The sequence below is a fragment of the Tenrec ecaudatus genome, chromosome 16 (genome assembly GCF_050624435.1).
Source record: "Tenrec ecaudatus isolate mTenEca1 chromosome 16, mTenEca1.hap1, whole genome shotgun sequence".
Lineage (NCBI taxonomy): Eukaryota > Metazoa > Chordata > Mammalia > Afrosoricida > Tenrecidae > Tenrec > Tenrec ecaudatus.
Genome location: NC_134545.1, coordinates 77,107,179 through 77,131,426, shown reverse-complemented (window position 1 = coordinate 77,131,426; position 24,248 = coordinate 77,107,179). Strand labels below are relative to the sequence as shown.

The following is a 24,248-nucleotide window of genomic DNA, read 5'->3' as shown; positions in this document are numbered from 1 at the left end:
CCTTTTGAAAACTATGTGCATTTAGATAAACTCGTGAGTCAAATGCACCCATGAAGGTATTGGCTGCAGCTCAGCATTTTAATGGCAAAGCCTCTTCAATGCAGCTAAAAAAACCACACTCCAAATTCAACGTTTCACACCTGCGCTAAAAGCACAGGTGCACGGTGTCAATTTTAGTAGGGAAAATTCTGTACAAATTATTTTGGGGAGAGGCTTATGTAACTTCTAAATGTCTTTATGATTTGCCTCCCCCCCTCACCCAATCCCCTTGTGCTTAATAGCTACTATCAAAGTAAAAATCCTTAGCTAGGAAGGCTGATTCAAGCAGGCATATTTTTTTAAAACGTTTTTGTAGGCAAAATTTACTTTACAACGAAATTTCAAACAAGATGACCTGAGATAAAGGCTCTAAAGCACGTGATGGCTGACTAAGGTGGTTTGGTTATTCTTACTGAATATAACATGCCAGTACCAAGTGAACTGGAACTTCACCAGGGTGCCTTGAAGTATGGCTCACTTAGGAGGAACACATAAATACAGTAGAAGGTGCCTGTCTGGAATTTTTCAATTGTACTTCCAGTCTTAATCTATGAAACCTAGTTCTCTTACCTGCTAAATGTAACGGAGTTGAATGTCTGCCTTGTGTATCACGGCAATTTACATTATCAGGTGAAGACAGTTTCTTTACTCTGGCTAAACAGCCTTTCTTGGCAGCATCTAATAAAGCTGCATCACCCCGAAGCAGATCTTGGATATCTGTATCTCCATCTTTAACAAGATCCAAAGGAGTATTTCCATCTCTGTTTTTCTTTGTAGGATCTGCACCATGCTAGGTATGAAACAGAAAGGACGAAATTGGCTTAAGATTGTTCTCAGTCTATGAGACCATCTTAAAGGATACCAGGATTGTTATTAATATTTATGTACACATTATAATAACAGTGAAGTATGATTGGGTTTTAAGAATAATGCAGCACAAATTTTTTTTTTGCAGCACAAATTTTAAGCTACCTTCAAAATAGAGCCGTTATCAAGTATCAAAAACAAGTGATTTCTACTTTTCATAATCACTGAAATAAATTGAAAACAAAAACAACCCTATTTTCCCCCTTTTAATGGAAAAATATCTATCTTGCTATCAGTATTAAAACAGTGCCATTAGAATGATGATAGCAACAAATGTACACATGTGCTTGACACAATGGATGTATGTGTGGATAGTGGTAAGAATTGCGTGAGCCCCTAATAAAATGATTTAAAAAGAAAGTGCCATCAACTTCAACTATTTTGAGGTTAAAGTACCATATAGGAATAATTAAGAAGATTAAAGAACCATCACATGATACTACCTGAAAACAAATCTGTGTGGTATATATGCATGTAAATGGATACGTAATGTCAGTATTTATTTTGAAATCTATGGAGAGTGTTAGGTAATTGCTTCCCAATCCTTTACTACGTTTAATCTAGAGTTTATCATCAGTATCATAAACATATTTTCCGCCATACACTGTACACAGCAAGCACTGAAATATACCTGGAGCAGAAGTTTGCAAATTTCATATTTTCCTTTTGCAGCAGCTTCATGTAAAGGTGTAAATTTCCATAAATCAGCTACATTAACGACAGCACCATGCTTAACAAGAAGCTCTGCAACTTCGTAATGGCCGTAAGAACACGCGTTGTGCAAGGGCACCAGGCCTCTGGAACGGAAAAGAAGGCGAGCGGTGATGTTTGAGTTAATTACAGGGGACCGATGAAAGACTTTTCTCTAGCTATGTATTAAAAAAAAAATTTCAATGTTTAAAAATACTTAAAATATAACAAATATCCATATACCTATAATTTAGAATGAAAAACTATTTTTGATGAAAAATAATTTCAAGATAAATGGAAAATATTCACATATCCTCCACAAACACTGCAAATCTTACATTAAAAACCACTATGACACTAATGGTGTAATCTCACTGACTACGAGAAGGCTTTGAAAAGTTTATGAAAAGATTTTGTGATCATTTAATTCAACTTTCCCACGAACTAATGGAAGATGTCTCATATTATGAAGCATTATAAGGCATTATGTAAACACATTTATATAAATGCTAATCAGAACATCTTAACCCACATGACCAAACTCAACCAAATGTGTGGCTGCAGAGTAGATTCTGACTCCATGCCCTTACAAGCAGAGAAGAATTGTCCTATGCACTGGCTTTCCAAGGCTGTAATCTTTCTGAAAGCAGATCGCTGATCTCTCTCTTCTGTGGACTAAAGCAGTCAAAGAACTTAACCACTTCACCACCAAGGCCCTAGAACTTGAAACTAAGAAGTACACTCCTATTCTCTAAAATGAATTAGCAGAGAAAAAGGTCACGGCAAGTAGTACATACCCTTTATCTTTAGCATGCACATCAGCTCCATGTTGCAAGAGAAATTCCACCACAGACACCCTATTATACCCAGCTGCAAAATGAAGGGGTGTAGACTGACGCCCTTCAATGTCTCGGCAATTGACGCTTTGAACAGTACACAATTTCTGTAGGGTGGAACGAAGTATACAGGATAAAACGTATTCTTGTAAATGGCATAAAATGTACATTTCTTAATGTATTTCAAATACTTCATTTATTTTATCTCATCAAGTCAGGGTTCTCAGAAACTAATTTTATTTCATCTAGTCATTTTTTCCCTGCTATACTTCTGTATTTATATATTTTTAATTTTCTTAAATTTATATATTTAAATGTATATTAATAAGTCAAAGTACATCTTTTCATCTAGTCACTTTTGAGACTCGGGTTTCTTACACTGATGCTTGTATCTTCAATGTTTTCCAAAGCCATTAAGAAAAATTTACGCCAACTGCCATGACTGCCAGTTTCTAATTGTGACTGTGAGGGTTAATTTCACAGCAGGCCTTTTGTCATGGCCGACAAGGAGACACCAGAAAAGATCTGTATATTTGAAATGTGGGTCATGCAGGAAAATATTCAGAATAAGCAGAACAAAAACGACAGGCTGGGGTCCAAGAATGGGAGACTCGGAAGCAGCTTAATGAGGCCTCTGGTGAGCCTGATTTGGGAGACTAGAGTGTCGGTCAGGCTGAGGCAAGTGACTCACATTTAGTTTATTAGTGCAACGTGGCCAAGGGCTGGTTGTTTTGAACTCTGCTCAAATCCCATGGGGAAGGGACTTGGTTGCTATGCAAGAATCCAGCTGTCCTTGTTTTCTAAGGGCGAGATGCCGTGTCTAGCAGGAATTCAACCTGTAATTTTCCCCATTCCAATTACTGTTTCAGCTCAGCCATGTTCTAAAATTCAAGTCTGTCCAGTTTTGCTTTCTTAATCATGACTAAACTGGGAATAGTTCAATGCCCTAGTTCCCAGTTTATGCCAATGATGCTGTTGAGGGCCTGTATCTGGAAAATTATATCGCACTGTAGGCAGGACGACACAGTTGGTGCCTCCAAGCATTAAGTGGCAGAGGGCCAGAGACACCTGCCTGCAGTAATGGCAAAGAGGCTGCCCTGACTGAAGAACTGTATCCTGAGTGCTTTGACCCTGAAATGTAACCTGCTACTTCCCTAATAAACCCTGAACGTACACGGTCCATGAAATGTCAAACTCATCAGAGGAGAGCGTGCCATGGAAGTACAGTTGGTGTCAGAACTGATTAAAAAGATTGGTGAGAAGGGGGAGTGTGTCTGACCTCCGCCTTGTAAGAATCAGCGTTGGGTGGTTAATGCGGACAATGATCTTCCTTGTCTCGACACGACATACACCACCACACTCCTCCCACACTTCGTTTCCACTCTGGCATAGGTTTTCTAATTATTAGGCATCCAATAAAGGATCTAGTTTGGTAGAACACTGGTAAGCAAACAACTGAGTACACCCTTATGCGCTGTTTTGGGGGGCTAAAACGCAAATGTTTGTGTCCCAGTGAGGTATACGGAGCCACTTGAGTAGAGACTGGTGATGAATAGAAAGACTGATGGAGACAATTTTCCATCGAGTGATTTTCAAAGCAGAGGAAAGGGAAGACAACCTAGTAGTTGGTACTGGGAGAGAAGAGGGTCGTCTTTGACCCAGGAGCATTATAGCTCTTCTCCAAGTCGAGCACCCACCCTCCGCTTGATCGCAGCTGCATCGTAGCTCTTCCTGGAGACTTCTATCTTTATGCAAAACAAAGTTGTCTTTAAGAGCTTGTTTATTCTCTAATAAACATTTAAAATGTATCATAAACCTTGGCATCCCCTCCCCAAATCTACTAGACGTCCTTTAACTAGTTGCTTGGATTTTATAATTTCCCCACAGAAACTCAAACCCAAACAAAAGAAATTTGCTTGCTATCTTTTAACTCAAGAGATGTGATTTTTTTCTCTGTAAGTCATTCATGAAAGGAAAATCCTTCTATCAATATCCTATTAGCCTCCTACTTAAGGGAAAGAAAATGTAAGTATGTCAAGCAATAACATTTTCTTGGAAAAATAAAACCTGAAGTTATTTAGAAGTGAGCGTACTGTTTGTACAAGAAGCAACTATAGTAAAGTATATCACATAGATTTTTAAACCCACTTCCAGAATGCCCTTTATTTAAAACAGCGGTTCTCAACCTGTGGGTCATGACCCCTTTGTGTGTGTGTGACAAACAACCCTCTCACCGGGGTTGAATAATTTTATGGTCGGGGGTGGGTGTCATCACAACATGAGACACTGTATTAAAGGACTGCAGCATTAGGAAGGTTGAGAACCACAGATTTCAAAGAACAATGAGTGGATTGCCTCAGCGCTCAAGTTCAGATGAGAACAGCATACATACTTCTTAAGATATCTAAAGTTACTAACTTTGTTGGGCTAATCTATTTAAAATTAGGAATACCATACAGAAATATGTGAAACTACTTCAGAAGCTACACTTGCCATGAATGGAAACAAGTTTATTATTTTTCCTCAAGCTTATTACCTTTCAGTTTCTCATTTCCTGACAGTAATCAAAATAGCACAATGTTTTCAAAAAGTCTGTAAAGAACAGAAACCCCAACAAAGGTCCCTTCCACCGCCCTCTTTACTAGCTTTGGAAAATTTAAATATTATTGAATTATGAAGAATTACTTATGAAACATGGGAAATTAATTTTACATCAGTTCAACTGTAAAATTCTCACTTCTGAGTTATTTCACCTGGACACACAGTTTAACAGAAATACCTGGTCTAGGCCTTAAGACATTATAAATGCTACTAGGGTAAAAGGCAAAACCAGAACTTCAGGATTATTCTGCTAAGTCGGCACAGGAGATGGGGCAGAAGTGCTCACATGGAAGCTCTGAGAAAGAAAGAAAATCAACACTTTATTCTGGGTGAAGTGAGGATGAGGAGACTGTGTGTCTGGGAATAGGCAGTGCCGTATTTTTACTGCATGCAAACATGGGCTCACCAATAGGAGGGGCACAGAAATAAACCCGAAGAAACATGTAGACTGAAGCGACTTTCCGTTTTTTTCCCTTCGTTTTATATGTCACATATAAATCATGGCCAATAATTTGATACACCTTATCCTTTTCAAGGAATAAATGAATAAATAAGTTCTTTAAGCAAAATTCATAGTGTGAGATAGTTTAAATTTGTGAATGTGACTTACTGAAGTGCACAGAAACCTGAAAATACCCCCTTTCTTTCCTTCATTATTCAATGCCTCTTATTTCCACAGAGCTAGATGAGCTTTCCTAACCTTTAAAACAGGCACATATAAACACGTAGGCCGACCACAGGAACAGTACAGGCCAACTACAAAACCCCAGTACGCAGAAACATAAGGTCGTATCTTACTTTTACAGTCTCCACATCTCCAGCCTTTGCAGCTTCCAGCAACTGTCTGTCTGCCTCTGAATTACCTAATGGAACACCTTCTAGAAAGAGAGAGAGAGAGAGAGATATTAATTCCTGTTCAGAGGCAAGACCAAAAGTCTTAGGAAAGGAACTAATCAGAAAGTGAAGCTCCCTTATAATTTGCTAAATTGTATTGTGAGAAAACAGCAACCATCCTAGCAGGAAGCCATGCCCTAAGCACTGACTCTTCTAATGCGTCCTAGAGAAGGCATGTGAGTTTCTGGGTCGAGATGCACAGCCAGCCATCACTAGCGAGGCCCTGGTGGCAGCACAGTGGTTACGTGCCGGCTGACAGCTGCAAGGGCTTTCTACTCCCATAAAGAGTAAGTCTCAGCAGCGGACGGTGTTAAGATATGAAAACTGCAATTTAATAACTTATCAAGGATTCATGAGGTTGGAGGAGGGACGAAATAAAAACGAGGAGCTGATACAAGGGTTCAAGTAGAAAAAAAATGTTTTGAAAAGGATAATGGCAACATATGTACAAATGTGCTTGACACAATGGATGTATGAATTGTTTTAAGAACTGCAAGAGCCCCCAGTAAAATGATCTTAAAACATTTAAAAAAAATAGTCTCTGACCTCACAGTGGGGGCAGTTCTATCCTGTTCTATAGGGTTGATGGCAGTGAGTTTTTTTATTTTGTTTAACTGATGAGAAATTGCACAAATATGCTACTGGAAAAAAATAAAAATGAACAACATTTGAGCACTAAAGTTCATGAATTAAGAAAGAGTCCCTCCCCAAAATGTAAAAAATTATCTTTTGATGACCAATTCCTAATATGTAACAATTATGAATAGCTTTAAAAGGTGAATTTTAACAATACATTTAAAAAATTGTTTTATTGGGGCTCATACAACTCTTATCACAATCCACACATATATCAATTGAATAAAGCACCCTTATACATTCGTTGCCCTCATCATTCTCAAAATTCGCTTTCCACTTGGGTTCCTGGAATCAGCTCATTTTCCTTTTTTCCTCCCGCTCCCCCTCCCTCATGAGTCCTTAATAATTTATAAATTCTTATTTTATCTTATCTTACATTGCCCGGCATCTCCCTACACCCACTTTCCTGTTGCCCATCCCCCAGAGAGGAGGTTACATGTATGACAATACATTTAAGAATGAGTTTCATGGAGGCATTTACTACCTTGAAGAAGTTGTTGCACATTTTCATTTCCCATCTGTAGGGCAGTAAAGCCTTGAAGGGATATGATGTTTGGATCACAGCCATAGCTCAGAAGCAGGCGGCATGTCTGCAGATGACCACAATGTGCAGCTCTGTGCAGAGAAGTCTGACCAAGACTGTCCAAAGCATTAACCTTAACAAGCAGAGGAGGATAAAATTAGCTTACAGCACAAAACTTAAAGCATCTCACCAGGCATTTTATATTTACTATTAATTTTAAAATCTCAATAATTCTTCACAAAACTTTAAAATCCAGTGCCAAAGTTAGTATTTTTGATCAAGTCTAGAGCACATCTCAAGAAAGTTGGTATTATAAGGAAGATTTAAATTGGGGTTAACAGCGTGAGATGTTGAGTATCAATTATGTGTAGCATTGAAGCATTTAGAGCTAGACATTGGCTAAGAAAATCTTAAGAGTTTTAATAGATCTCTGAGGCTCAGAAATATGGGAGAGCCCATAGTATAAAAGTCAGAGATTAAATTGGTATTCAAACCTAGCCTACTTTTAAAATCATATGACATGTAATCTATACAAATAGAAGCACAGTTATACAATGGAAGACCTAGGCAATTAAAAAGAACAAGCTATTGATATTATGCATGCAGCGACAATTACACAGAGTGGAAACCCTTACACAGAGCGTCAATGAGATTGTCTATGAAATTCTAAAACAAGGATATACAATCTCTGCTGAAAAATAATCTGAGTGATTTCTGCCTCCAGGGGTGGAAATAACTGCAATATGGTACTACCTTTGCCCAAGATAACCTTCTGTAGTCTCGATAAGGGGTTTCCTGTTATTCAGGTGTATGCATTTGTCAAAATGCAACAAATGTACATTTAGGATTTATAGATTTCATTGAATATACACTTTACATAAAAAGAAAAACTAGACAAATACCAAGCTCTAGTTGTTGTGCAAGCAGAAAAAACTTAGGGGAAGTGTACAGTTATATTGAAATGTGTCAGTAAGGTAAGATATATCGATGGGCTGAATGGATATAAATAAAATAGAGTTAACCTGATAGGTATACAGCTGTTTTATGTAATATTCTTTCAACATCACTATATTTTTCTTGAGAATTTTCACAATAAGAGTATTGCTAACACTCCCTACTACCTTAACCTTCCATCTCCTAGGGGAACAATTCTCCAAAATATAGTTGAGAAATTAATCCTGTGGCCACTGGTGTGTTTTGAGACATCAGTCAATTTATATTCATGGGACTGAATACAAATATTCAGTGACTTGAAATGGACTACCTACCAAACCTGAGAAATCAATGTAAAATGCTTGGGCAATTAACACACCAAAACTCTACTGTAATGTGAGATACATCCCCTTGAAAACTTTTTTGATATTATCTTAAGCGTAGGGTGACCAACTTGTCCTGCTTTGTCCAGGACTTTCCAGATTTTAGCACCGAAACTCCCAGTTCCTGGAAATTCTTCAGTCCTGGATAAACCTGGAGGGTTGGTTACCCATTTAAGAGAGTTTCACAACTCAGATTTAATAAGCATCTAGATATTCTTCAATGTACCACATTGTTAAGAAAAACAATAAAGTTATGGAAGAGACAAATGAGATATACCAAGCAGCAGTAAAGTTTATTTTATTCAACGATTTACAAAAGGGGGGGGGGAGAAATCAAGATTACACAGTAATAAGCATTTTCAATAATAAATAGGACTTAGTACACTGAGAAGTAGCATGAAAAGAACGGTAGAATTCTAAGTGGTTCCGTGCGTGGGACCCAAGGAAAGACCGATGAGCAAAGATCCTGCCAAGTCCACTTAGGGAAGGGCCACAGGAGCCGCCAGTGTCCCGCCTTCCCCCGTCATCCAGACAACTCCATTCTCTTGGCTATGTAATGACTGCCTGCTCAGACTTTGTCTGAAGAAAGCGAGGGACTATGGCCAAACTGCTAAATCAGGAGATTGTTATCCCTTCCAATCTGAAGACATTAGGTATCTTTTACTGGGCAGTACTTTTAAGAGGTCTTAGATAAGAAAAGATGAATTCTAGTTTTTAGAAAACTGTAACTATTTTATGGATAAAAATTAACCTCTCAATTGGGGCTATCATGTTGTTTGTTTGTTTTTTTGGTCAAATAATTTTTAATCTTCTGTTTTAAGTTCTCTGGCCTAGTCACAGAAAGAACAGTTAACCCTGTGGTGGGGTAAACCCAGGAGTTATCATGGTAATCATGTAGTAGAAGAGGATATAGATTTGAGTGAGAAGAGGCATGACACTAGCTGGAGATACCAGAAAAACAAAACAAAACAACCAACCCAAAATCCCCCAAACCTAAAAGAAATAAAGACCTTAAGGATTCCTTGACCAGTCGAGTGTGGGTGAACAGGATAGCAAAGGAAGGACATGTACAAGTGAAATATCTTAAAGTCAATAGGCTTTCTAGCAAAGAATTGATACAGGAAAAGCACCTGTAGAATGATTTTACAGTATAGGTTAAAAGTAAGAGAAGTAACACTTTCATTTGCTAAATGGAAAACAACTCTCACTGGATGGCCCAGAGAGCACCAAAAATGAAGCATACCTTTGCTTCATGTTTCACCACTACTTCGATGATGTCATTGTGGGCTTTCTCAGATGCCACATGTAGAGGAGTCAAGAACCTTTCAGGGACAAAGACAGTCAGTGAGTATGGTTTTCAGGAAAGAAAATGCCAATAATATTCAATTCTTAAAAGATACTTACTCCTTAGTCTTTTCATTGATGTTTGCTCCTTTTCTTAGCAACAATTCACATATTTGTTTTCTTTTGGGATATGGAGATGCGGCAGCACAATGCTAGATGATTTAAATTGCAGCATTAATCAAGGACTATACATGCCACTTTTTATTAAAAACATTCGTGTTTCTTATTAAGAAAAAATCAAGATGTTAATTTCATTTCATTCTTTTACCTAACTGGTCTTGATAAATTTTTACTGGACAGAATGTCTGAAAAAACCAGTGCTACTCAAATGACACCTGTTACTAAACAGTATGAGCAAATAAATCCTAAGTTAATGTTCTCAAGTAGCAGGGCGCTTGACATGTTACTCTTTAAAAGATGAACACAATATTTCGAAAGGTTGAGGTTTCTTAACTTGAAGAATTAACAGAGCACATAACACTAAATTCTGCTTGGTAATAGCACTGCTGCTAACAAATAGAGTAGCATCACCTCTGTTAGAATTAGGAACTCACATTATCTAGATAGCAGATGTCTGTGGTCTACCACATTTGTAAAATGCGAATACTCTAAAGTTGGAGACCACAGCATCTATATCTTTAATGATCAAAGAGGAAACGAGACGGAATCTGTCGGCCGTCAACCTAATTCTCTATGTCCCAGTTCCGGTGCTTATCTATGCATGCCTGCCTGCCATCCAGGACAATAGTCATCCATAATAGAGGTGTTTGTTAAAACAAACCTCTGACAATCATGAAAAAAAAAAAAAAAGTCCTAGAAGATTTTAAGCTATGTTTCTCTCCACATCTAAATATATAATATATGCCAAACGTTTCGTTTCTTTTGATTTTAACCTACTGCAAATCACAAAGCTTATTTGACGTTCTTGACCCTGGAACACAGCCAACAATCCTAGTCGTTTGTATCTGGTTTCTGAAGGCGTCCTGGTGGCTGAGCACTTGTTAACCAAAAGGGTGGCAGTTTGAGCCCAACTGATGAGTTGCTTCCATAAAGAGAATAGCCCAGAAAACCCAGGGGACACTTCCTGAAAATGAAAACCAGCCGGTTTCTGTCTAGCTGTTGTCCAACAGGGCCTTGCGGCGGCACCCCTGACAGGGTTTTTAAGGCTGCCAATCCTTATGGAACTCCGCCTCCAGGGGAGAGGGGGTGGGTCTGAAAAGAACTGCCTTTCAGCCAACACCTGAGCATTTAACCACAGGTGCCACTACAACGCCTCACAGCCCAAAGCAAGCCCAAAGGTGCTCTTTGTCTCTAAAATAGTCAGGTCCCACACTTGGTGACCACACTTCCAAAGCAGGAGAGGGCACGATGCAGTCATCCATATTCATTGGGAGCACCAATGACAAAGTGACCCTGGGCCTTGGAGCCGGATTGATGGACTATTCATGAATGGGAGATGGTGGTAGATCCCTGGGGAAAAGGGAAGCACTATGTGGGGAAAGGCCTTGACTGCTGCATCTGTCCTCGTGTTATCCTTTCTAGTTATAATTGGCTAAATATTGGTAACAGTTACCATGAGGCATGGTGGGTTGTGTTAGGCTGCTAACTATCAGGTCATTGATTCAAACCCACCAGCTACTTTGAGGAAGAAAGAACAGGCAGGCTGCTTCCACAAGGATTTATAGGCTAGGAAATCCTCTGGAGAGTTCCACCATCCTCTAGGGTTGTACAGTTGGAATGGACTCAATGGCTAAGAGCTTAGTATAGAGAATGAGTGAACCCACAAGTGACAATGGAATTCTGACCTGGCTCCCCATGGCTAGTTCAAAGAGAGCTGCACAGAGAGTTTTAAATGTAGACAGAGTCCAAACTCAAGACTCAGTCTTGGGTGCTTGCATAGGTAGTCAATAGGGAGGAGGAACAGAGCCCTTCTAGCACAGTGGTCCTCAACCTTCCTAATGCTGCGACCCTTTCATACAGTTCCTCATGTGGTGGTGAACACGCCCCATCCAGAAAATTATTGTCGTTGCTACTTCATAAATCGGGTGACCCCTGTGAAAGGGTCGTTCGACCCACAGGCTGAGAACCGCTGTGTTAGCATGTTATCTGGCCACGGGGTTTTGATGTTTTTAATGGGTGGCTAGGGTGAGATAGGAAGTACCATAGAAGTGCGAGGCATCTTGGAGATGTCGGAAGGTGAAACCTAGGTGTATTTCCAGGTGGGAAAAAATTCATACTGATCCTTACCAAACAACAACAGCAGTAGGGTTTGCATACCTTGCCCCTTAAATAGTGCAGTTAGTGAAATTGGCCCCACAATGACTTTACTTCAGATTTATTCTTTGATGTGGCTATCACCACTGCCCATAATAGAACCATTTCTAATTAGTGAACATGGCTCCTTTACTATGTATGGTTTATTGTAGTTTACAACACAACATAATGAAGAAAATTGACCACGATATTAGATTAAGTACGGCTACAAAGAATTAAGTTTGTTCCTAAGTGCATTAATTTACTCTGAAACCTTTTTCCTCACCCAAAACACATCGATCAATTCACAATATAGGAGTTATCTTTATCCTTCTAGATTTCTAATTTTAAGGCAGCCTCTGATTATATCAGAGCTTTGGTCATGCAATGGTTAACGTTCAGCGGCTAACCTCAAGGCCAGCAGTTCCATGGAGGGCGCAGCAGTTTGCGTCTGTGAAGGCCTGCGGGGCAGTTACCCTGTTCTATAGGTCAACTCTACAGCAATGGGCACGACATCCCAGTGTGCCCACTCACTGGGTCCTCTTCTACTTCCCATCACATGCCCTATTAGCCCCACCGCCTGTTTTTCAGACTCCCCCGTTCTTATCTTCCTTACGGTTCCATCTTTACCAGCGAACCCACTCACTGATGTTATTTTATTCACATTGTATCGAGGGATCCACATCTTAGTTAAAAAAAAGAAAAAGAGCACCACTGGAAAGAAATCACCAATGTCTGTCATCTTGATGGTAGGATTTCCCCTGCACCCCTACCCTTATGCTTAGGTAGTTTCAAATTTTCTGCCATAAGGCTTTATACTTTTTATAACACAAAAATCAAATGATAAAGACCAACCGTGATAATGTTACATGTTATATGCTAGTAAATTTTGAATAAATTTTTTCCCTTGAAAGATACTCTAATGAAACAAAAATTCACTGTTATCAAGTGAATTCTGACTCACAGTAACCCTACAGGGCAGAATAGCACTGTCCCTGTGAGTTTCCAAGGCTATTAGCTTTCAAGGGAACAGGAAGCTTCATCTTCGTCCTTCGGAGCAGCGCTGCCCCCAGAGCTACCTCTACTGTAATAGAAAGCGCCTCTTCTGGCGGGGAGTGGAAGTAAGACCGTCTAGTTGTCTAACTTGTTTGAAATATTCTCTTACTTCTCTATGTATTCAATTAACATTTTAAAAAAGCACAACTTTTAAAAACAGTGCTATTGCTAAATTACTGTGTATCCTTATGAGAAGTAGGACATTAAGATTAGCTCGGCATGTTTTTTAAAATATATTTTGAAGACTTAAAACTGAAGTATTACCAATGCGGTTTCGTGCGTTTGAGGATGCTTGAAATTCACCATTTCCAGAGAGAGATGTTTTTTAATCCGTGTGACATCAGCTTCCCGTGCAGCCTGCAGCAGTGAGTGGCCTTTAAATTCATCTAGATGAAGAAAAAGTATTTACATCTGCATCATAATTACCAAACTGATGAAATAATTTTCCTTGAAATTTTCAAAATAATCTACCACAATAGCCAAACCTAAAGGCATTCTCCAAATTTAAGTCCTGAAAACAGAGACAACGGCATTCTAGTTCTTCTGTCTGGCTCAATTCAACAGGCAGTGCCCACTTAAGATGAATCTGAGTTATGACCAACTGCATTTATGGGTGCCTTTCCCACTACCCTGTACAATCTTCCTGTTAATAAAAAAGGCCTCAGGCTGATATAGCATCCAGGGTCTCAAAGGACTGAAGATAAACAAGCGGCCATCTAGCTGAGAAGGAACAAAGCCCACATGGAAGCACACCAGCCTGTGTGATCACGAGGTGCCAAAGGGATCAGGTAGCAGGCATCCAAGATCCAGAACAAAAAAAACTATCAATGTGAACGAGGGGGAGTGTGGAGTAGAGACCCAAAGTCCATCTGTAGACAACTGGACACCCCTTACAAGGGTCACAAGGAAGGTGAGTGAGGGTGCAGTAGAGCACAGATCAAACACACAACTCTCCTCTAGCTCTTTAATGCTATCATGACCCCAATTCTACCTTACGAATCCAGCTAGACCAGAGCATGGACACAGGTTCAGATAAGAGCTGGAAACACAGGAAATCTTGGACAGATAAACCCCTCAGGACCAATATTGAGAGTAGCCATACCAGGAGGGAAAGGGGAAACTGATCACAATGATCTATATATAACCCCCTCCCAGGGGGATGGACAACAGAAAAGTGGGAGAGGAGAGACATTAGTCCGACTAAGACATGATAAAATAATAATTTGTAAATTATCAAGGGTTTCTGAGGAAGGGAAGGAAGAGGTAAAAAATGAGCTGATACTAAGGGCTCAAATAGAAAGCAAATGTTTTGAAAATGATGACAACAAATGTTCAAGTGTGCTTGACACAATGGATGTATGTAAGGATTGTGATAAGAGCTGTACGAGCCTCCAATAAAATGATTTTTAAAAGTTTCAGAAATCGTCACCTAGTCCACAATAAAAAGTTTAAAAAGAAAGGCCAAAGTTACACATTGAAAACCAAGTTCTGGAAAAATGGAATGAAAAGAGAAAAATTTACCATGTACTTTTTGAAACCCCTCTGTACCTTATACACAATGCTGCATCATATAATTTGTTGATGTCATAAGTTTAAATAAAGTATTTCCAATCCCTCAAAGACAAATAAAGATTGAATTTACAATGGTAACAAAAGGCAAAAATAATAAAAGTCTTAAGGAAAAAATTAAAGTATTTGCGGTATGTCATACTGAATTATGCCAGAGTTGTTGGAATGAAACCCCACCACATATTTACTCTATGGCAGATTCAGGGTCCACTCTCATTCCTAATTAGTCTTGTGCTATGTGGAGTACTTCTATGTAATTCCAGCCTCGATGAGAACTTTTCAAAGCAAAGAATGTTTCTCAGTGAAGCAAGGAATGACTGATGGGTTTTTGCTCACACTTCAGAAAATTGAGGGCGAGATAAGCGTGATACTTCAGAAACACTCGTCTGCTGATAAATAAGAGAATATTGTAACAAGATTGCCCCCTTGTGTTAAATCATTCACTACCCTTTATAATTACAGAAGAATACAACTCTAATAAAAGTTTCTTACTGATGTGTGATAATACTGTATCTGAATTAGGTGGCTATTTCTTACGACACCTATTTTAGTTTAAGATAGGAAACCAGACCTTTGTTTGAGTACTGACAAGTATTAGGTGCTAAGATCTGGAGACTATGTTTTTAAGAAAGTAATCCTACAAGTAAAACTTTACTTTCATGGCAAATTAGCTGGAGAGTCACCAACACAGGAATAAAACATAAATGCTTTCATTTCAAAGGCATTACCATTTATAAAAGCAATACGTGGGAAAACACGTAACTTAAAATATTTTTATATATACACACATATAATTTATTCCTAAGACATCTTAAGAGCATCGCGAATATGTAGAAACTTCCAAATGATAAAATATGCAAGTCTGAATAAAAGCAGATACCCATAGCTAAGGAAAACATTCTATAATCTACATCCTAGCTAAGCAGTCATCAATTTACACTTACATGCTAATCTCTCCTGTAACTGCGTTGTGGGAGCCAGGTCAATAGCACTTTTATTGTGGCAATTCAGCAGGGTTGGATCGGCACCATAACTGAGGAGGAGAGAGCACACTTCCACCCTGTTCTTAGAAGCTGCCTCGTGAAGAGGAGTGAACTGCCACAAGTCCATGGCATTCACACAGGCACCGTGCTGTGGGCGAAAAGCATGTATTTAAAACACCCAATTTTAAAAAGAATTTTAAATTATTAGTACCGTGTAATTTGACAATATGCATGCTTACAGAGAGTATGTTCCCAATGTTCACTTTCTAAGCCAATTACTTCAGATTTTTTTCCTCCACAGAAAAAACAGTAGGTGGTTGCTAGGCCTGCCTAGGAGGACTCATTTAACTCTTTTATTGTTAGGAATAAAAGCTTTAGAATAAAGCTTTACATTTAACCGTAGTTTTTCTTTTACTGAAGTATAATTCACATACAGTGAAATGTAGTTAAGTGTATAATTTGATGAATTTTGACAAGGGAATGCCATCACCCTAATCAAGATCTAGGGAATTTTCATGAGCCTATAAAGAAATAAGACAATTCCTGCCGAGATTCTAACTTCTAGCACTAAATATTTGATTTACTGGTTCTTGAATAGCATGCAAATTAAATAATACAATATGTAACTCTGTGACTAGCTACACACACACACTCTCTCTCTCTCCCCCCCCATTCATATTGTGTGTTATCAGTAGTTTAATGCTATCAGCTTAAATATTTACTGGTCATCCATCCCAGCTTCATGCTAACCTGCACATTTTAGAAGCATTCCTTCTAATTATTTTCAAGTCCGCTATAAAAAACATACAACAAACTAAACCTGTAGCATCTCTCAGATGTTCCAACATTACCTTGCAAGCTGATAAAGAAACATCAAGCAACACTTTTCAAACAGCTATCTAACCAGGACTCTGACAGTTTTCTATCTGCTATCGAGTCCAATCTGTCTCCTGGTTTCCTTGGACTTAGAGGCTATGAGAAAGAAGAAATTCAAGAGAACTTCTGACTACTGTTGTGCCTAGTAGTGTTCCATCTTTTCATTGTTTTCCTTTTTAATCGACAAGCAAACAGTTATAGTCTGTTGCTTTCCTTAGGATTCATTCTATTCTTCCCGTACATAATCATTCATGTTGTTGTTTGATAATAGCATGTTGCTTCCATCAAGGATCTCAGTCTGATAAACACAGGAAACAAAGTATCTCAGTGTAGCCCACTGGGAAATGCTGTCTGGGAACACACTGCCCTTATAACTTACCATGGCTCGTAGCTCCTTATGTATGTCCTTCTACTTGGTCCCGTCTTACTCGAATACCTGGGCCTACCAGACTGTCTTCCATACCCAGCACAATGCTCTGGTCATAAAAACCAAGCACCGAATACCTGATGTAGATTACTTCATCTGGTAGCTAAAACTCTTAGCAACGGCTGCCAAAAAACGCACATTGCCCAGAACTTCTGCCCACATCATCAGAGGCCACGACAGAACCAACCTCTGCCTCTATTGGTTTTCTCCTGACGTTCTTACATTAGACTACTTTGATAATTGCCCGGGCGCTCAGCTCAGGTCGCCTCCTCTGTAGGTACAGCCTCTAGCCTGTCTTCCATTCTTTAAATTCTAGTTCTTGGGAAAACACAATTAATTGTCTGTGAATTCCAGTGCAATTTGTATGGTGCTTCACTGTCATTCACAAGAATATTCAAATTGCTCTGCTTAATTCAAGTCTCAGTCTTACAATACGAAAAAGCATCACTACTACAAATATGATAAATTAAAAGATGGCCTGTGGGCTTTATTTATTTGCTATTTATAAAGCTGTTTCGAAGTAAATGTATTCAGAAGACTAAAAGGAAGCATCAAGGTGAGTGTCCTCTTTCCAAGCGTCTTAGTTGTTAGGACAAGGAAGAAAAATATTGAAGGCTTGTCATGAGAAGTCTCCAAAAATGTGGGCAGTTATGTAGGTAGAAGTGAGGGGCAGAAAGGAAGGTCATAGGCAATATTCTTGGGTCTACTCTCAAGACAAATATACATCTTGTATTCTCAGGTAGCACTGACGGTTAGGCATTAGTTTGCTAACCACCAGTTCAGCAGTTCAAACCCTTCAGTCACCCCAGTGAAGAAAGATGAGATGATCTGGTAAAAATTTACAGTCTAGGAAACCCTGGGTACGGTGGCTATTGAGTCGCGATCCACTCAATGGCAGCGAGTTTAGCTTTTTAAAACAAAATGGGGTCAAAATGAGACGCTTCTGGATGCATAGCACATTTCAATCAGTGAAGCTTACACCAAGTGAGCCTGCTCAAATCTAAAGGAAAACTGGGAAAAATGATAAGTCTAATGGTGTCTATTATAATATATGATATTCTACAAATTGGTTATTGGTATTACTTCTTGAGAAGAGTTTTGAAAACACATTTAGCACAAATTATAGAATCAATAAATTTGCTATTCCCAAGATGACAGTGCTACTTTCTATTTAATATCTTATGTATCTCAGAAACCTTAAAAGTAGTCAGATACTGCCCTATCAGGCTATTAATTTCCTACATTATAAAAGATTGTATTCTTCTCATACAACTAAATAAAAAAAACACGTTAAGTATAGATACACATATTTTTACTTTACATAATTCTAGGAAATAATTAGGTACAAGAGAACTTACCTTAAAAAAAAAAAAAAAAAAGAAAGAGAACTTACCTTGACCAGAAGTTCAGTCACTTCATAGTGACCATAAGAACAGGCATTATGTAATGGCACCAGATCACTACAATATGAGATGGGGGAAGGGAAAAAAATCTATGCAATTTCAAAAGGCATAGGCACACAATAATTGACATGGACAATTTTATTTAAATTTACACTGAAATGGAAACAGCAATTGTCTATGTGATCTTCTCATAAACTATCTCCTTTCTTCTCCACTGCGACTGTCACTGTTTCAGTTGGGTCTACTTATTTACTCCCCATCCTATTGAAAATAGGCTCACTCTTACATCCTCCAAGCTGTAGCAATACTTCCCTAAAACATTAATTTCCTTGCCTTAACATCCTTTAGTGGTTCTTCTCTATTTTTCAGAGCCTACTCTAATTTCTTAATATGGCATATACCAAGAAATTAGTAATCTAACCCTCTCTAATCTCACCTTTCATAATTATATGCAAAATGACGCAGTTCCTTGAATGCCTCTATATATACACTGCTTTCTGGGTATAAGACAGGTTTACCTATCTCATTTGGCCTGGCTCATTATCATCTATCTTTTCTACACTCAGAGCTCAAACACTGGTTCTTTAGGGGGTGAGAGGAAAAAAAAGGAAGAGAGTCTATCAGGTAAATTGCTACATTCCTTAATAAACTGAAACCCAATTAATTCACAATGTCAATGGAAGAACTTCCCATATGGGAAAGACAGAAGGATCTTAAGTTTCTTACTTTTGCCCTTAAGCTTCTCCCTAACTTCAGGAATCTCTCACCAATTACAGTAACCACCACTGTGATAGCATCCACAGTTTAACCTCTTATTGTAAATCATTTCTCTTTAAAGGCTCATGGCTTTCTCATTTTACAGGATTCCTTACTTTCTTCTGAACATCAATTTCACCTCCAACTATCTAATAGAATTTCCATGGGAAATTCCCACAATCTCATAAAACCAAGAGTTCAAAAAGCGAAGTGAACACGTTTCCCACTAAATAATTTTCCTTCCTGGAGTTTAGTGTATGTTATTATTGGTTCTCATTCTTTCAGGTTCAGGATTTGAAATGTAGTGTACCCACATCTCACTTGTCCACAAAGTTAAATCCTAAGAACTACTAGGTCTTTATATGAAAAATTAGTCTCGTGCAAGATGGAGGATATTCATATTATATCACAAAATAGACGATGACTATATCATTAAATCACTGCCAAACCACTGAGAATTATAGTGTAGCCAACCTGATGTACAGCCTTAACCATCAAAGAGCCAGCATTACTCTTGCCCAATGCCTCAGTATTCATCACTGCCAGATACATACTGTCACTGCACAAAACGGTCAGATTTTTAACTAGTTTTAACTGCAGAATGTCAGATAATGAAATAGTTGATAAGTTAGGAGTGGGTGTAGTTTCTTTTTATTAGTTATCTTTTTATTACTTTGTCTTGCATCGCATCCAAACATTTAACGTATCTTATACATTCTTGGTAATATCTCTTGCATTCATATTTTGTATTTCCATTTGCCAGTTCTACTGGTGGCACCTCTTCTGCCATCACCATAAAACCTCATTACAACTCTATTTCTAGAATACTTGCTCTCCTAATTGCTCTTTTTGGCCTCCCTCTCCAGTTTACCCATTGCTGTGATAATGTTTCTCTTAAAACTCCTTTTTAGCATATCACGATCACTCCTCGGAGGAGGAAGTGGTTCCAGAATCCATGATTTGAACATCCCAATTCACAGATGCACAAAACTCCCTTAGGAACATTCTCCTATATACTTTAGATCATCTCTATAGACTGATACCTAAGACAATGTTTGGAAGACAGTGTTTAAGTACTAATAGCACTTTATGTTCCCTCTTAGCCTTTGAGGGATTGTTCTGACTACTTAATTGCTTGTTCCTCTCATCCACCAACTATTTTCAATGCAGTTAAATCCAAGAATGGAAAATTCACAGCTACGGAGGGCCAAATGGCCATCATTCCTAGGGCTTAAGATCTTTCAGACGATCCTGATTCACATAACACAGCTGAAATTTTGTAGGCAGTTTCTCACCTAAAAGCCCAGTCCCACCCTTCATTTTCCCCCTATGTGAACCACCCATGCCAGCATCAATGACATGAAATGTGTCATACACATTTTGTTTCATGTCACTGCTCTAGCCAGTCTCCTAAACTTGCTGTACATGTGCTTTAGCCCTCCATTTCTCAGAAATGATGCTCCCCAAACCCATGGCTTTTTTCAATTGAGGTCTGTCTTTAATATCAAGTTTTAAAATCTCCTGAAGGCTTTCCCAGCCACCACTGCCAATGCCCTCCTGGGAACTCCTGTAGTACCATTCCTCATCATCTGGGACTTTGCAGAGATCTTTCCTTACACCATCAGCCATCTTTTCAAGCCTCCTAAATTGGAGGATAAGTAAGCTCTTTAATAGGTGGGTTTAAGGTTTTATAATTCCCTGAACCCCCAGGGGAATGTACACATTAAATACTCAATAAATGTTAAGTTTATGCCATTTAGTTAATTATTTTTCTGATGTCACAAAGATATTTATAGGGAAATATCATCTTGGAAGTCTTCCTTTTGTTCAAATGCTTACCCTTTATCTTTAGCATGAACATCAGCTCCGTGCTGCAGTAACAGCTGTACAATCTTTACTCTGTTGTATCCTGCTGCCAAATGCAGTGGAGTTGACTGAAATGTTAAATGGGTTAAATTAAATTGTAGTGCTTTTAAAAATGTGTAAAAACAGTAAAACTCTAGATATAAAATTCAGGAAAATAAACTTATTGGAAATTAAACAGTTTTCTGTACAACCTAAAGAATCCAATTCCTGTCACTGAACTGTACAGGCAGAAACAAACTGGCTTTATGTTGTGCTGTGTATATTCCCAACAGCAATTAGGAGTATCAATTTTATATATAAACCCACATTATTAAAGGCATAGTGTACAAGTTTATTAATTCATTTTGTACATCACACACAGTAACTCAAGGTGATAAAAAGTTTTACTGAAGCTTTAAGACGTCTGAATTACTGCTTACAACAGTGGTTCTCAACCTTCCTAAGGCGGCAACCCTTCAACAGTTCCTCATGTTGGGGTGGCCCTCCCCCCCAACCACAACATTATGTTCACTGCTACTTCATCACTGTCATTTTGTTGCTGCTATGAATCGGGCGACACCTGTGAAAGGGTCATTTGACCACAATGGGGTCGTGACCCACAGGTTGAGAACTGCTGGCGTAAGAGGAAAACATTAGCATCCTCTTCAACTATGCTTTTATATACGGTAAGGCATCTTCTGGTACTAGATGATGAATTGGAACGCACTGATGAGAGGACGTACCTTTCTGCCGTCACCTGCATGGCAGTTGACATTTAATGGTGTAAGTAAAGCCATCATTTTTTCTTCGTTGCCACTCCTAGGACACACAAAAAAGTATTCTCAATTGGTTTCTTTAAAACAAACAACTCTTATTTTTATGCACTGGTCAAAAGTTCACAGAGTAAGTCAAGTTTCCATTCAACAATTCACACATTTTGTTTCATGCCATTGATTGCAATCTCTACAATGTCACACCACTGAATCCCACTTGCCCACTGTGATTGCTTTCCCTTTCCACTTCTCCTTTCCTAACGCAGCCCCTGTGAACTCTGTGGGCAAAGCTGCCCTTTGGCTATCAAGTGGCTGATTGTTGTGAAGAGTGCTACCTGCCCACTGTTCTAGTTCCCACTTATGTTTTGGCTGGAAATTGAGATGGGGGAGAACTCAGTCACCATTCAGGCTAAGGGCCACAAGCAATTGGCATTTTTAATCAGATCTTAGCTGGAGACATATGAGGTAAAAAACAAAAAGAAATAGCAATTAAAAAAAAAGTTTACTGTGAAGAAAGAACTTAGGTAGTGAAGCAGCCATACACAGTACATATTTATGAGTACACACCTGGCACTTTCCAAGAGTTCATCTTTTTTATATTCACCTGTGAAATGGGGGGTGGAGAAGAGCAAAAAAAGTATGAAAGTTATCTTAATTTTATACACTAAGATATTTAGTGAGCTATACTTAAGGTAGACAAATTTGGAAGTAAGTGCCAATAAATGGAAAATCGTAAGTTAAGAGTATCATATAGCTTAAAATACTTACAATATTTTTACTTTTATAAAAGAAAAATGATGACTCAGGGTTACATAATGGAGGATGACCATACAACTATACAAAAAATAGTATGCATAGAAAAGCCCAGAAGAAAATTGAGATTTTGGCTAGCTTTTCCTTTTATTTTTTTCTTCCTCAAAATTCCTAAAGTGATTGATATTACTGGAACAAAAAGAGCAAAACAGCTCAATAAGCATAACAGAAAAGACAAAACCTCAAGTACCACCAAGTGAACACAATCATTTACACTGCTGTGACCACATTTTTAAAAATGAATTTTGTTTTCTTACAATGCTACTTAAAATATACACAAATATATATTTCTTAAAGATTAAAATTTTTAAAAAGGATTAAATTCTTTGCAGTATTTTTCTCAAGGTCATTGACTTATTGATGTTTAAAAAGTACATGGATAAAGGCTGTTCTGCCAAGGAAGGAACCAAAGGCAAGGTTGACTGAGGGAAGGGGCCAGGAAGCCACTCAGGAAAGCTGACAACTGCTGCCATGGAACTAGCCCAGGAATTTGTATGAGTCCCTAATAAAACGAATTAAAAAAAAAGAAAGAAAAGCCAAAAAGGAGCTACCCCGGGAAAGAAAGCCAGGGAGAACTCAGGCAAAAGCCAAAATTCCAAAGACGATGAAATAGAAGGCGAGCACTCCCCCAAAGACCCCGGAGTACACTGGAGGTGGGTATGACAACAGCAATGGTTTCCTTTGCAGAGGATGGGAGAGGAGTCCCCACTCAGCTACGAAACCCTTGGGCTCTTTAGAGCATCACAAGAAGGTATCTTGTCACTCTCAACGCTTCTTGTCCAAGATCTCACTAATCTTGGCTAGCTAGACTCCTTAGTGATTTATCCCTAGGGCTTCGGCCATGAAGTCTCCTCAGTACTTTTTATCAGGTTTAATCCACACTGCCCCCTCCTGCCACCTAGCTTACAGCTTTTATAAATGAAGGGGAAAATCAACTGAATTTTAAGTTGACATGCTTTAACTTAATGGAGAATGTTGCTTTGCTGAAACCAAATCCAAACAGCTGCCTACAAGGAGAACTGCATACAAACTGTCAGGGAAAGACTTCCTTTGAGTCCTAAGATTTGTTAAAAAAGATAAAACCATGGAATAGTGAAGAAAGAAATGGACACCATATGGTAGCTCACATTTCTTGGAGTCTTTTACGAGACTAGTTTAAATTTTCTGGAGAAACATCATAAAGCACAAAAGCTCCTAAGAGGATCTCTCAGGCCTTTTAGATTAGACACGATTGTGAGGTTCACGACATAGGACACAGGAGCCAGCACAACTCGCAGTTACTTAAGAAAGCGCACTGAGAGGAGAGAAACTAGAAAAGGGCACAACTCAGGTTATCAGGACATGACAATGTTATAGCCAAGTACAATTGGCACACTCCAACCTCTTAAAAAAAAAAAAGGCTAGTGTTTTTTGAAAGCATCCCGTCAAACATGATAAAAACATATTTATAAAAGAACAGTAAGCATAAATTATCTGAAAATTTCAAGTGCATAAAATTTTTTTGAAATATGATAGTAACATAATTATCTACATCACTCTGCTCCTAAGGCAGTAGCAACAAAATGAAAAACCAATAGAAACAGTGAAAACAGCATTGTTTCTTAGACAAGAATTGAATGTCAACCGTTCAGATGTAGAAAAAGCAACTGAACTGACACTATTAAAAAATTTTAGTTGAAAGAAAAACAAAAAAGAAAAAACTTTAGTTGAGGTCATTAAGCGCAGGAGGCAGACTGTCTACCTAGCAG

The 24,248-nt window shown here is 38.5% G+C and overlaps 1 protein-coding gene across 3 annotated transcripts in view; it reads right to left on the bottom strand.

Annotated features, from left to right (window-relative positions):
* The window catches only part of TNKS2 (tankyrase 2), a 66,371-nt gene that overhangs the window by 24,143 nt on the left and 17,980 nt on the right, over positions 1-24,248 (bottom strand). For 2 of the 3 annotated variants that reach the window (XM_075534878.1, XM_075534876.1), the window contains exons 4-16: positions 22,255-22,291; positions 21,658-21,733; positions 20,909-21,003; positions 18,304-18,370; positions 15,569-15,755; positions 13,320-13,441; positions 9,807-9,898; positions 9,646-9,724; positions 7,048-7,219; positions 5,832-5,911; positions 2,394-2,539; positions 1,538-1,703; positions 610-829 (exon numbers count right to left, since the gene is read on the bottom strand). In XM_075534878.1, coding sequence (XP_075390993.1) covers positions 610-829; positions 1,538-1,703; positions 2,394-2,539; positions 5,832-5,911; positions 7,048-7,219; positions 9,646-9,724; positions 9,807-9,898; positions 13,320-13,441; positions 15,569-15,755; positions 18,304-18,370; positions 20,909-21,003; positions 21,658-21,733; positions 22,255-22,291 — 1,539 coding nt within the window. The remainder of the gene's footprint in view (positions 1-609; positions 830-1,537; positions 1,704-2,393; positions 2,540-5,831; positions 5,912-7,047; positions 7,220-9,645; positions 9,725-9,806; positions 9,899-13,319; positions 13,442-15,568; positions 15,756-18,303; positions 18,371-20,908; positions 21,004-21,657; positions 21,734-22,254; positions 22,292-24,248) is intronic. The other variant, XM_075534877.1, reaches the window with a different exon arrangement.